This window comes from Cololabis saira, chromosome 17 (assembly GCF_033807715.1).
Source record: "Cololabis saira isolate AMF1-May2022 chromosome 17, fColSai1.1, whole genome shotgun sequence".
In the NCBI taxonomy this organism is placed as follows: domain Eukaryota; kingdom Metazoa; phylum Chordata; class Actinopteri; order Beloniformes; family Belonidae; genus Cololabis; species Cololabis saira.
The window spans coordinates 1,429,145-1,444,083 of NC_084603.1; the positions used below are offsets into that span (position 1 = coordinate 1,429,145).

Sequence of the window (14,939 nt, forward strand, 5' to 3'; positions counted from 1 at the left end):
AATGCCATATGTATTTTTTATCTGTAAATAAACTTTGTACTTGTAGAAATATTTTGTGCGTGTGAAAAAAATATTTGCACTTGCAAAACATATTTGTACTTGTAGATACAAAGCTACAAACCTTTTTTTTTACAAAAGATACAAAAGTTTGTAGCTTTTGTAAAAAAGGTTTGTAGCTTTGTATCTACAAGTACAAATATGTTTTGCAAGTACAAATATTTTCTGCACACGCACAAAATATTTTTACAAGTACAAATATTTTTTGCACACGCACAAAATATTTCTACAAGTACAAAGTTTAATTACAGATACAAAATACTTATGGCATTAATTTGAGCCCATAGGGCTGGGCGATATATCGAGATCTTAATATATATCGATATATTTTCAAACGTGATATGGTACGAGACAATATCGTTTATATCGATAGAGCTTATTTTGCGACAAATTGACTGTACATCAACGCTGACCCCTCGCTGAAACCTGAGTTTTCCTGGCACAAAATCTGTTAAATGTACAGTAGTTGACTTATTGTAATTATTTCAGATTTGCTCAAAGAGATGCAATATCTGTTTACATGTTTTATTTGAGATTTGTACAAATGTTTTATTTGCACAACTGTCAACCTCAGAGGAAAAGTCTGCCTGTTACTGTCTACATTGTATTAATTACAGTGTATTTTAATGTAATTGTTATGCAGGAAAGGGATATTTGTTTTATTTTATTCAAGAAGCATTTTTATTCTATATATGCAGGCAGTTTATTTTTATTTCATTTGTTTTATACATGTTGATATTGTGCAGACCTCTGTTAATAAAGGAACCTGTGTGACATTTGGCACGAGGCTTTGGATTAAAACTGACTGTTTTTTTAAGGGTTTGATCAGAAAACAATGAAGCTAACAGAGATGCTAACAGAGATGCTAACAGAGAAGGTAACAGAGATGCTAACAGAAATGCTAACAGAGATGCTAACAGAAATGCTAACAGAGAAGGTAACAGAGATGCTAACAGAGATGCTAACAGAGATGCTAACAGAAATGCTAACAGAGATGCTAACAGAGATGCTAACAGAGATGCTAACAGAGATGCTAACAGAAATGCTAACAGAGATGCTAACAGATATGCTAACAGAGATGCTAACAGAGAAGGTAACAGAGATGCTAACAGAAATGCTAACAGAGAAGGTAACAGAGATGCTAACAGAGATGCTAACAGAAATGCTAACAGATATGCTAACAGAGAAGGTAACAGAGATGCTAACAGAGATGCTAACAGAAATGCTAACAGAGATGCTAACAGAGAAGGTAACAGAGATGCTAACAGAAATGCTAACAGAGAAGGTAACAGAGATGCTAACAGAAATGCTAACAGATATGCTAACAGAAATGCTAACAGAGAAGGTAACAGAGATGCTAACAGAGATGCTAACAGAAATGCTAACAGATATGCTAACAGAGATGCTAACAGAGATGCTAACAGAAATGCTAACAGAGATGCTAACAGAGATGCTAACAGAGATGCTAACAGAGATGCTATGCTATAATGCTTTGGGGGAAACCCCAATTATGGCACAGAAAAAATATGGATATATATCGAGTATCAACATTCAGCTAGAAAATATGGAGATATGACTTTTGGTCCATATCGCCCAGCCCTAAGGGGGGGGGGGTGATTGGCCGACGGCTGAGGGGGCGTACCTGTACCTGCCGGGGGGGCGGAGGCGTGGCCCAGATGGAGCAGCCGACTGCTGAAGGTGGACTGGAGCACCGTCTCCCCCCTGAACCGGTCCTCCTTCACCTGGAGACCTGAACCAGAGACCGGGGTCAGGATACAGGTCTGGATCTGGACCCTAGTGGTCTGTAGAGGACCTGCAGGTCTGGATCTGGACCCTAGTGGTCTGTAGAGGACCTGGATCTGGACCCTAGTGGTCTGTAGAGGACCTGCAGGTCTGGATCTGGACCCTAGTGGTCTGTAGAGGACCTGCAGGTCTGGATCTGGACCCTAGTGGTCTGTAGAGGACCTGCAGGTCTGGATCTGGACCTGGATCTGGTCCTGGTACCTGAGATCAGCAGCAGGTCTCCAGGACTGAGGGTCAGGGTCCAGAAAGCCGCCCGTCTCCACAGAACCACCTTCCTGTCCAGTCCGGACTGGTCCGTCACCACGATGGAGGCCAGGGGGACCCGGGTCCCGGCCGCCCCCCCAGACCTCACCTGGAACCAGCAGACCCGGGAGACCAGACCAGACATTAATTAGTCCCCTGAAGGGCCATTAGGTTTGCAGCAGATATAATTAAGGATGGGAATCGAGAACCGGTTCTTGTTCAGAACCGGTTCCCAGTGTTTCAGAATCAGAATCAGAATCAGAATTAGAATCAGGTTTATTAAAGTCAGCTTAGAAAACGGTTTTTGACTTCGGATACACCGGCGGTGGCACGATGGTATTGTGCGCCTGTTTTTCCAAGGGTAACACTGGGATGGGGGGAGGGCGGAGAAAAATACATCTCCACACTGAATATAATACAATACACAGTATCAAGTTGCAAAAAAACACCTCAGCAGCACACAGAACAACAGACATCACGACACTTGCATGTGGGTGTGTGTGTGGGGGGGGGGGGGGGGTGCGTTGAAGTTGAGGGAAGTGTGTGTGTTTATCAGTAAGTGTCTGTGACGCGATAAGTCTGTGAACCTTCGCTCAGAGCTGCTCCTCAGCCAATGTCCTTGATGTTATAAGACGGCTCGGTCAGTTCTGAAACAGGTCCACAGATGTTCCTGAGAGGGGAGGGTTAGTGGGGGCAGAGTCACCTTGTTTACATCCCACCAGGGAGATTGTGACCAGAGCGATCGGCCAAAGACCGCTCTGTCAAGGCCAGATTATAGAATCAACAATTATATTAAAAACAGACAGACTCCAGTAATTTTCCGTCTGCCTTCAGTCTTTGGTTCATCAATGGCGACTCCAATCAAACGAATTTTGGCACTTTTCCACTAGTATCGGCTCAGCCCGGCACGGCTCGGCGCGGCTTTACACGGCCCCACACGTGTGTTTTCGCACTGCCAGGGGAGAAGTGGGCAGGTTGGGGTGAATCTGCTGTGACGTACTCGATTGCGCAACACCTTTGTTTGTGTCGGCGCAGATGAGAAATCAGCTGGAGCCGGGAGCGGCTGAGAAAAAAACAGCCCGTCTACATCGCTTTTTGAATTTTTTCTCGACAGCCACCAGGTTTATGAACATCTGCACCTCAGAGTTGGATCACCAAACAGACGTTTTGCGCTTTATAATAAAATCGCCGCGAGTCGCCTCGCGCTGACTCCCGCTTCCTGATTCAAACGTCTGACGGACCCGCCCCCCGACCAATCAGAGGCGCGGAGGGTGGTGACGGCCCCGCCCCCGGACCAATCGGTGGCAGGAGGTGGTGACGTCAGAAATAGTCCCTGCTCAGCCCGCTTTCAGAACCTCACTGAAATGGTTACAGAAAAAAGTATCGACGTGGAGCGGCTCTACCCGTCTCAGCCCTAGTGCGAAAGCACAAAACGGGTAGAACCGAGCTAAGGTGATACTAATGCAAAAGCGCCATTTGTGATCACTTCCCGCCAAGCCGAGCTTCCAACTTCTCCAGGGTGTTATCAATCTTGCCAATGAGCTCGAACACCGCCGCTAGCCTGCGATTCTGTTCGAGTTTCAATTCCTTGGAATCATTTGGGAATTTTGCAAATAATTCCCTTTTCGATTCCCCAGTGGGAACGAACAATGTCATCACGCATGTTGCGTAAGACGGCAGTCAGTAGTAAACATGGCGCCCAAGCGATACAAACCCTCAATGGTCTGGCTACATTTCAGTAAAAAAGAGACAACAGGGCAACTTGCAATACTTTCCAAATCAATATTTCATCAAAGGGAGGAAATACTACCAACATGCAATAACAATCAATCAATGTCGCGTTTTCAATCCACTGGTGACAAACCTCTTTTGTTTTAGAAAAGTTAATTTGAAGGGAGGCTTCATCACACCAAGATCTAAAATCATCCAGTACCTGGTGTTGGACTACGTCATGTGGACATGTGTGAACTCTTATTGAACATTTTGTGAATATCTGAAATCAGCTTTAAATGCCTCTTAAAATGGCCACTTTGTGAAGAACTACAAAGCCCAACGTGCCTTGGGGGCGGCGCCTGAAGGGCGTGCGTCCAATCACTGGCCAGGCGCTGGCGGCCCCCCCCCCCCCCGCAGCCCGCGGAACGCAAAAACCTCCGTTTCTCCCCAGTTCACTCTCTCTTTCCCAGCCCAGCGACCAGGACAGACCTCCTGCCGACCAGGACAGACCTCTGTCCACCAGGACAGACCTCCTGCCGACCAGGACAGATTTCTCCCGACCAGCGCATCTGGACCACGTCTCCCCATTTTTCCTGAGAGCTGGGGCGGGGAGGGAACCGTTCAGCACCTGTATTAACGGGCCAAGCATAAGATCCGATACCAGAGCGCTGCGCTCTTGACTCTCTCTGCCTTTAAACCCCCTCTTTTCCTCCGAGCCCTGTCCTACACCAGGAACCGTGGCGTTCCAGGGACGATCGCCAGCGTGGACCAGAATCTGCCGCAGAAGCTCCAGCCTTGGACCCGTGAAGCCCACGCAGCCCAGCGACACAGACGGATGAGCCGCAATTCTGACTGACGGAACTGGGCAGCGTGCCCAGCGAGGCACCGTAGAGGCTCCGTGGTCCAGCACCAGGGAGCCGGCACCGGGGAGCCGGCACCAGGGAGCCGGCGTGAGGCGCCGCTGCAGCTACTGTCCCTTTTCTTTCCAGAATTGGAAGCAGAGAGAAACGAGGCCTCCGACTGAACCCCCCGGCAGAACGCCAGTCCTTCCCAATCTGGAACCAAGGAAGCGTGAGGCTGTGTTTTGGGCGATCAGTTTAATCTAGAGCGGTTCAGAGCTAAATTTGTGTTTAAGGTTGTTTACCATATGTATATTTCTACTTCTTCTGGCTCTCTCTCGCTTTTTCTGCTCCTCTCCAACCTTCCCTGCTACTGCTTTGTCTGTCTCGTCTTCAGAGTCTCTTCTTTTTCACTCCTCCGAAACTCTACAATCATGGAATTGATTAACTGGTCTCTCAGCACAATTGACCAAATTTTTGCGACAAGAAGCCAGGGGGTAAGGGAGCCCTCTTGCCCCGACAGGACATTCTTTTCTGGATATACAATGGATTCTTACAAAAACTGGAAGCCTTTGTGTCTCAAAATTCTGTCTGTCGAGGACGTTGAAGATGCTTCATAATTGGAATTATGATAGCAGGATTTCTCCTAATCGGAGGAGGGGGATTCCTGGTGTATCGACAAAGGCGTAATACGTTGACAGCTGTTTTGGCTCTTTCAGAGCTGCCGGACGTGGCTGAAGGGTCAAGCAAGGCGACCAATGCACAGACTCCGACGCTGGGAGAGCAGGGCCGTAAGCTGGATGTGATTCTTGAACAGAATCACAGGCTGGCGGCGTCTTTGAGCTCATTGGCAAGATGGATAAGACCTTGGAGAAGTTGGAAGCTCGGCTTGGCAGGGAGTGATCACAAATTCGTCTGATTGGAGTTGCCATTGATGAACCAGAGACTGAAGGCAGACGGAAAATTACTGGGCTGCCTGTTTTTCAAAATAATTGCTGATTCTATAAATTTCCCTTGACAGAGCGGTCTTGGCCGATCGCTCTGGTCACAATCTTCCTGGTGGAATGTAAACAAGATGACTCTGCTCCCACTAGCCCTCCCTCTCCCACGAACACCTGCGGACCCTGTTTTCAGAACTGTACGAGCCGCCTGATAACATCAAGGACATTGGCTGAGCAGCTCTGGGCGAAGGTTCACGGACTTACACACACTCACTGATAACCACACATCTTCAACGCCTTCCCTGGCTCCCCTCTTATCAGCCCCCCTGACACGGACGTCGGGTTTGAGCGCCAGCTACCGCGGCCCTCACCTGGATGAACTGTGCCAGGATCCCCACCCCCCCCGACTTGCCCATACCATACATACCCATAAGCTATGATGTTGTTTTGTTTGTGTATGTTTTTGATGTCTGTTGATCTGTGTGCTGCTGAGGTGTTTTTTTTGCACCTTAATACTGTGTATATACTCAGTGTGAAGATGTTTCTCCCCCCCCTATCCCAGTGTTACCTTTTGGAAAACAGGCGCACAATACCATTGTGTCGCTGCCGGTGTATCCGAAGTCAAAAACAGTTTTTCTAAGCTGACCTAATAAACTTGATTATGATTCTGATATTACTGTGTAACGCCGGCAACTACTGGCATTATTGTTTGTTTACTTTGTGGCGCCATCTTCGCCACTTATCCTGGGTTTTAAATACCGCGCCCCGTCATCCTGTCTCATTGCACGTGATGAAGAGGGCGCAGCCATCTTTAAATGTGTTGCCGGCTGCGTGCAGCCAGTTGTCTGGAGACACAGATGATCAGAAGTTTTGTATCACGTGTTTACTGTTTTGATTTATTTTCCTTATGCAGTTAACGTTTTATTCTTGTTGTTTCTTTATGGTTAGTGTTTTATGTTTTTAATGTAGTTGCCATCAGGATTTATTTGGGGTGTCGCTTTTACCATCTGCTTGACACCTGGATGTGAATAAATTCTGATTGATTTTAATGAGAGAAGTCGTTTGTTTTGTTTTGCACGTATTTCGTCACAATGGCTGTTTGACAGAGCTAGAGCCAAACTGGTAATTGCCTTCAACGGTTATTCTGTAGTGATAATAGTAAAATGTACTACTCTGCAGAATAATATCTATTTTTGAGACTGATTTGCTGCTACAGTTATCATTTTCCTGGTTAAGGCCCAGGTGGTGCCCCTGCAAGAATTAAGTCATTTTGATAATTCAATTTGATAAGTAATTACCTTATTAATTATTAATAATTATTGAATAAAATTGATGAATAAATCTTGATAACGGAACAGCGCTAGCACGAAACAACACTGGCCGTGGCTAACTTCATCATCGCTAAGCAGCTGACGATGACAGAATCATCTGCATATTTGATGATGAATCTGTCGGCGGCTACGGCAGTCGTTTGTGGACAAAATGTGAAACAGGGCAGACAGAACAGCCTTGAGGTGGAGGATGATGATAGAAGACTAGACAATGTTTCATTCACTCTTACTTGTCATGATCTTTTTGTGAGGAAGTCAAAAAACCCACAAGACACAGATCCAGGTCAAAGAAACGCAGGACCTGGTTTTAAGGTGGACTACGGAGACGGAACTCACCTGGATCTCCTTCAGGTGGCAGGGGTGGACCAGCACCACCAGGACCGAGTAGCGCTGGCCTGGACGGACACACTGGTCCAGGAGGGGGGTCCTCCTCTGGACCTGCACCCTGGGGGGGCCTTCAGGGTCCCACCAGTCCAGGAGGGGGGTCATACTCTGGACCTGGCCGATCGCTCCGGTCACAATCTTCCTGGTGGAGCTGGATTCCTGGGAGACCCGGGCCCTCTTGCTGCTGGGGGGGTCTGGGGTCCTGGACCTGGACCTGGTCCTGGACCTGGACTCCTGGGACAGCACCAGACCGTGGGCGGTGGCCTCCAGCACCACGCCCCCCCTCTCAGCCCTGGGGGCGGAGCCTCCCGGTTCCCCCGGAGACGGGGGCGGGGCCTCGGGGCTGAACAGCTCCAGGCTGCTGGAGGAGGAAGTGGGCGGGGCCTCCTGGCTCTGAGGGGGCGGGGCCTCGTGGTCCTGAGGAGGCGGGGCCTCCTGTTTCCGAGGGGGCGGGGCCTCCTCAGGGCTGGACTCTGATTGGACGCTGCTCTGCCTCCCCTTCAGGACCAGGGACTGGCTCAGAGTCCACGTACACAGGAAGTCGGTCCTGGGGGAGAGATGGGGACCTGGACCAGGACCAGGACCAGAACCAGGACCAGGTCCTGGTTGGGCTGCAGGGAAGCAGCTGTCCAGATACTCCTGGACTGAAGCGGGACACTGATCCTCCTCTTCATCAGAACCAGGGTCTTTAATCTTAGATGATCCAACTTCATCTTCATCTGTAACATCTGAAACAACAACAGTTTAGTTTCTTCTTCCGGCTCTCGACGAAGGCGGACGCTTTTTCTGCTCCTCTCCCTTATCTATCTGCTGCTGCTTTTGTTTGTCTCATCTTCATAGTCTCTTCTTTTCACTCCTCCCAAACTCTACAACCATGGAATTGATTAACTGGTCTCTCAGCACAATTGACCAAATTTTTGCGACAAGAAGTCAGGGGGTAAGGGAGCCCTCCTGCCCCGATGGGACATTTTTTGCTGGATACACAATGGATTCCTACAAATACTGGAAGCCTTTGTGTCTCAAGATTCTGACTGTCGAGGACGTTGAAGATGCTTCATAATTGGATTTATGATAGCAGGATTTCTCTTGATCGGAGGAGGGGGATTCCTGGTGTACCGACAAACGCGTAAGTCGTCGACAGCTGTTTTGGCTCTTTCAGAGCTGCCGGACGTGGCTGAAGGATCAAGCAAGGTGATCAACACTCAGACTTTAACGTTGGGGGAGCAAAACCGTAAGCTGGATGTGATTCTTGAACAGAATCGCAGGCTGGCGGCGTCTTTGAGCTCATTGGCAAGATGGATAAGACCCTGGAGAAGTTGGAAGCTCGGCTTGGCGGGATTGATCACAAATTTGTCTGATTGGATTCGCCATTGATGAACCAGAGACTGAAGGCAGACGGAAAATTACTGAGTCTGTCTGTTTGCAATATAATTGTTGATTTTATAATCTGGCCTTGACAGAGCGCTCTTTGGTCGATCGCTCTGGTCACAATCTCCCTGGTGGAATGTAAACAAGGGGCTCTGCCCCCACTACTAACCCTCCCCTCTCCCGCGAACACCTGAACACCTGTGGATCCCTCTCAGAACTGTACCGAGCCGTCTGATAACATCAAGGACATTTGGCTGAGAGCAGCTCTGGGCGAAGGTTCTTATGGCACTTTTGCACTAGGACTTACTTTGCCCGACTCGGCTCGTCACGCCTTTACCCGCCTCTACCCGTTTGTTTTTCCACAGCCAGGGGAGAAGTGGGGGGGTTGGGGTGAAGCTGCTGTGACGTACTTGATTGCGCAACCGCTTTGTTCATGTCGGCGCTGATCAGAAATCAGCTGGAGCCGCGAGCGGCTGAGAAAAAAACAGCCCGTCTACATCGCTTAATTAATTCTCTCCTCAGCCACCAGGTTTATGAACATCTGCACCTCAGAGTTGGATCACCAAACAGACGTTTGCGCTTTATAATAAAATCGCCGCGAGTTGCTCTCGTGCTGACTCCCGCTTCCTGATTCAAACGTCTGCCGGCCCCGCCCCCCGACCAATCAGAGGCGTGGAGGGTGGTGACGTCAGAAATAGTCCCTGCTCAGCCCGGATAGAACCTCGCCAGAATGGTTACAGAAACAGTATCGGCTTGGAGCGGCTCTACCCGCCTTCCTCGGCTCCTCCCTCTTATCAGCCCCCCCCAACAGTCTCTGGGTTTCTAACGCCAGACGGCGATCACTTGGATGTACTGAGCGGGGACCCCCCCCCGCCCCATCTCATCTCTAATGAAGAGATGAGAATCCCCAGCAGTGATTTAAACGGCGGTTCCTCCTCACCTGCTGCAGGCTGCAGACGTCCCTCCCTCCAGGTGAGCTCCAGGTGTCTCCAGGTGGACGGGGGGGGGACGTGTCCCTCCTCCCCGTCCTCAGGTAGGACGTCTGGGACGGAGGACGGAGGAGGAGCTCCCAGGAAGACGTGGATCTTTGGACGCTCAGACATCCTGGACCTGGAACCAGGAGGACATGAGGACATGAGGAGAGGAGGACATGAGGACATGAAAGCTCTCGTTTGAGCGTCTGTAGGAATATTTTATTTTATTCTTTGGTAAGTTCTACTTCCAAACAGCTAGGGGGCAGTATTTATTTATTTCTAAGACCTGACACTGACAGCAGAGTCATGCAGGTTATTTAAGTTGATTATAATTTGACACAGGTGTTGCTGATGAAAGGGGAAGCAAACAGTTTTGGACTGTGCTCTGTGTTACTTTATTTTCACATATTGTTTCGTTGATAAAGACTGTTAATAAAAAGCGGTTTTCATCGTACCATCAAGGAATCCCGTTGATCTTATTTAACAGAGTACTATATGTCAAAACAAACAATCAGCAGCCAGTAGCGCTGAAATATTAGATTTAGTCGCTACGACATCAGATACATCTGTAAAGCATCAGCTCTAAGTTCAGAAAACAGACATTTAAACCTGATCATTGCAGAATCTGCTGCTTCTAATCAGAGTTTATTTGTGGGTAAATTCCTGCTGGTTTAATCTGAATCAGTTACTAACGTTAAAACCTCAGAGGAAATAAATAAACCTGATAACTGATCACCAGGTTCAATCAGGGGGAAACCAGGAAAACACACACGTGCACGAGCACAGACGTAAACAGGAAACGGTGAACGAGCAAGAGGCTTCACTTTCAAAATAAAAGATATGTTTACTTACAAGAGTGCCACGAATACTGTAGCATTTTTGTCAATTCCTCTAATCTAACAAAAGAAGATGTTTTGTTTGGTGTGACGGACCCAACACATGATTTGGCAATTAACACCATCATCATTCTTGGGAAGTTTTTTATAAATAAAAATAAATTCATAAAACTAAAACCAAACTGTTGTGTTTTTCATAAGGTATGGAGGATTTTTTGTGCCAAAATTAAATAAATAAATACATCATTAATTAATTAAATTGGGAATGAAATATATCATTAATTAATTAAATGTGTCATTAATTAATTACAATTAGAATGAAATATGTCATTAATTAAAATACAATCATTTTAAGTAAAAATATATATTTATTATTTCAGCATTTAATTAATTAATGACACATTTAATTAATGATTTCGTGTTGCTGAATCATGAAATGTGAAATGATGATTTCATGATTCAGCAACACGAAATCATTAATTAAATGTGTCATTAATTAATTAAATGCTGAAACAATAAATATATATTTTTACTTAAAATGAATTGTATTTGAATTAATTAATGACATATTTCATTCTAATTTTAATTAATTAATGACACATTTAATTAATTAAGGATATATTTCATTCCCAATTTAATTAATTAATGATGTATTTATTTATTTAATTTTGGCACAAAAAATCTTCCATAATATGGAGCTATGTCACTATTTTTCATCTTAAAAGTGTATGGAGAAGAAGAATGCTGTGAAACTTTGCAATTCTTTTTTCTTTTCATTTATTTTAATTTGTATTACTACATTTCATCATTTAATTTCCATATTTCCTTTCACTCTATCTTACTTTGTTACTGTCTGTTGTCTACCTACGTGCTTTCTACACCGTACCGTTTCAGAAGGAAATGGATTTATTTTAAATCACTTATTGATTGTTCTAATCAAAAGGCGATTAAGATGTGAATATTTGCAGCCTCTCCAAAGTTTGTATATAATCCCCTGTAACCCCTGGCTCTTCTGTTCTCTGTTCCACCTGTTTACTGTTCACTGGACGTTGTGATCTTTGTCAATAAAGATTTATTTAAAAAAGCCCCAAAAAAAAAAAAAAAATACTGTAGCATTAGCTCATATTACTAGGAAGATTAAAAGATTATTCAGAATAAATAGCGCAATATAAACAATATATAGTAATTTCTTTGTTGCTTTCTTTTCTGTTAATGTTGATATATAAAATGTTTAAAATCATAGTTGGTAGTTCATACATTTTTTTTAACTTTTCCTTCACAAAATCTTTAGTTTTTCATTCATCCAAAGGGTCAGAATAACAAAAAGGCAATAAGAAGTAAAAAAAAATACACGTAAAATGGTGAAATAGACAAAGTATTTGGTCAGCAGGGAAATATATTTGATATCGCAAATATTTAAGGACTTAAAACAAAAAACGGCCCCTGTTTTTCACCTGTTTTGTCTGATTTTGACGTTTTCTTTCTCTTCACTGTTTTACGCCGATTTGGGCACTTATTTTGAAAGGTGCGACCGGAAGTTTATATACAGGCTGCATCAATTACCACAGAAAGTTTGAAAATGTCGTTTAAAGTCATCTCGGATGTGCAGTTTCGGGTTTTAGGGCGCGTTTCCTCCGCACTGTCGATGATTGTGTTGTTTAAAGACCCGTTCGTCGAGTTTAAACGAGTTCCCACCGTGATTCGGGGCTAGCAGCGGGGGCTAGCAGCGGGGGCTAGCCGTTAGCCGCGGAGCCGTCCGGGCGCATGCGCGTCATCCTGCCCGGTGTGTACGGCAAACCAGAAGGGCCAAAAAGCGGGACTGAAATGAACGCCCTGCGGCATCACGAGCATCAGCAGTTTAACATGGATCAGTTTATTCTGGATGAAAGAGAAAACTATTTCTGAGACCGAAGCAGATGCTGTTCCGTTTGTTTGTCAGCCTATTATTATTTATCATATTGTAACGGCCAGCTTGTGTTTCACCCGGGGGTGTTAGAGTGTGACACGACCGGATGGGCGGGGGTGTGGGCCGTTGAGTGCACGTTAAGAGTGGTTGGAGTTCTTGTGCTGCTCTTCCGATGTTTGTGACTCGAAGTGTTAATAAACCAAGCTAAACGTTGGAATACGTCTCTGCCTCCGATTCCTTGGATTACTACACTGGTGTCAGAAGTGAAGTCACGGTTGACGACGGAGGACTCGTCTGTGGGAGACGTACGTTTTGTTGTTTTGGTTTAGCTTCAGTTTTGGCATAGCTGGGTGAACCGCGCTCGGTATGAGCGTCGCGGGTGGATTAAAAGACGTGAAGATGGAACCGCGGGATGAACTGCAGACAGGAGTGGGCTTGCCACGGCTGGAGGTGGGCCCTGGGCTGATGGGTGCCCGTTTTCGCGGGTCACCGCTCCGCGCAATGGACAGTGCGCGGCCGCCGGGACCCGCCATTTCGTCGGCGTCTGACGGTAACCATGACAACTCGCGGGCGCTGGGCTCCGCCATTTTCCCGGCGTCTAGCGGTAGCCATGGCAACGCTCCGCCACCTTCGGCCAGCAGTGTGAAGACACCCAAGTATACTGGCGGCTCTGACTGGGAGGCTTATCATGCACAGTTTGAACTGTTGGCTGATGCCAGGAGGTGGACTGCTGAGGACAAGGCACTGCAGCTGGCTTTGTGTCTGGAGGGTGACGCTCTATCTTGCCTCCTGTTACTAGACTCTGTGCAGCGGCGATGCTATGACGCCCTGGTGGGGGCGCTGAAGAGGCGGTTTGGAACCTGGTCCCAGCCAGCACTTGTGAAAAACGAACTGAGGGGGAGATGCAGGAAGCCTAGTGAGTCGCTCCGGGGGCTGGCCAATGATGTTGAGAGTCAGGTGCGGCGGGCATACGGTCACATGTCTGCCGAGGCACGCAGTGAGCTGGCTACTGACCTGTTTGTCGGGGCCATAAATCCACCTGACCTGCGCATACAAGTACAGCTTCAACACCCGAAGTCCCTGCAGGAGGCGTTGGAGGCGGCCATCGAGCGGGAGAGCCTGTGGAGCGCGGCGGCCGGCGGAGGACAGGAGGCGGGCTCCCATGCAGTGAGGTCGGTGTCGGAATGCCCTGCCAAGGAGGAGGTGCCAGCCTGGGCGACGGAGATAACTGAGCTGCTGCGGGCGGTGACTCTGCAGGCGCCACGTGGGCCACGCTCCGGTCCACAGGTCTGCTGGGGGTGTGGCCAGCCTGGCCACATCAGGAGAGACTGCCCTGCTGCTCGCCGGGGGAGGGGAAACGCCTCAGGGTCCGCATAAACGGGGATATGCGGACCCCTACCTCCACCGCTACCCCAACGCTGCCAGTCCGGGCCTGCAGCCCGGCGGGGGAAGTACAACAGCACAGCCAGGGGGAGGAGGCTCCACTCCCCCCAGAAGTAGATGACAGCACGCCGCCGCCTTCACAGTTTCGTCTGCCAGCCGGAGGAGCCCAACGGCGCAGCGAGGGGGAGGAGGCTCCACCCCCTCCAGAAGTAGATGACAGCGGTGCTCCACCTGTCGTGGTGGGGTGGATCCGGGGGAGCTCTGGTGCCAGGAGCTCCTGTCACGTCGCTGTCTCCGTCCAGGGGGTGCCTACTGCGGGCCTGGTGGACACCGGGTCGTCGGTGACGTTGGTGAGACCTGACGTTCTGCCCAGCGGGACACCTCTACAGCCTACAGCGGTGCAGCTCCGCACAGCCACGGGCCAGCTGGCTCCCATGATGGGGAAAGGGCTGCTGTGGTTGTGTGTGGGGGGCAGGAATATTCGCCATCTGGTGTGGGTGGCGGACGTGCAGGACCGCTGCATCCTGGGGCTGGACTTCCTCCAAGATACTGGTTGCCTGCTGGACATGGGGAGGGGTACGCTTAGCTTTCCAGGGGGTCCCACGGTTACTATGGGTCCTCCAGCCGGCGGCCCACCACTCACCGGCCGATCTGTCCAGTCACTGGGGGTGCCTGTTGCTGCTCCCGCCTTTCCCCACCCTGTTCCCCTTGTGCCCATGTATAGTCCTCAGTTTACCGGCCCAGTGGACATTCCCCTTGCATCCCCTGTCCCCATGCCCCCCTTCACGTGGCCTTGTTTCCCCCCCTACCCTGCCCCTTCTCCCCCAACAACGAGAGGAACTGTGATGTTTCTCGATGCCCACTGCCAGCAGCTGTCCCCGCTGGCCCCTGAGTTTACCCCGTCGTCTGCGCCTCTCCCCAGTCCCGACAGCATGCACGCCCCTCCCCTACGGCTGCAGGGAGGGGGAGACAGAGGAGAGCTGTCCCTGGGGGGAGGAGTGTGGAGGGAGGAGTATGGAGATCTGGAGAAGCAACAGCAAGAACAACTGAGACTGTTACTAGCGGAATACCGGGGCAGTTTTGCGGCGACTGAGAGTGAGGTGGGGAGGACGCACATGGCGCAGCATGTGATAGACACTGGACATGAGCGGCCCATCAAGT

General features: G+C 48.6%; 1 protein-coding gene across 5 annotated transcripts in view; it reads right to left on the reverse strand.

The window, feature by feature from the left end:
- The window catches only part of shld2 (shieldin complex subunit 2), a 40,540-nt gene that overhangs the window by 12,856 nt on the left and 12,745 nt on the right, over nt 1–14,939 (reverse strand). For 2 of the 5 annotated variants that reach the window (XM_061745803.1, XM_061745798.1), the window contains exons 2-5: nt 9,620–9,789; nt 7,264–8,039; nt 2,062–2,212; nt 1,700–1,807 (exon numbers count right to left, since the gene is read on the reverse strand). In XM_061745803.1, the coding sequence (XP_061601787.1) occupies nt 1,700–1,807; nt 2,062–2,212; nt 7,264–8,039; nt 9,620–9,789 (1,205 nt within the window). Of the gene's footprint in view, nt 1–1,699; nt 1,808–2,061; nt 2,213–7,263; nt 8,040–9,619; nt 9,790–12,052; nt 12,124–12,184; nt 12,248–14,939 lie in introns of those variants that run through there. The other 3 variants (XM_061745800.1, XM_061745801.1, XM_061745802.1) reach the window with 3 other exon arrangements.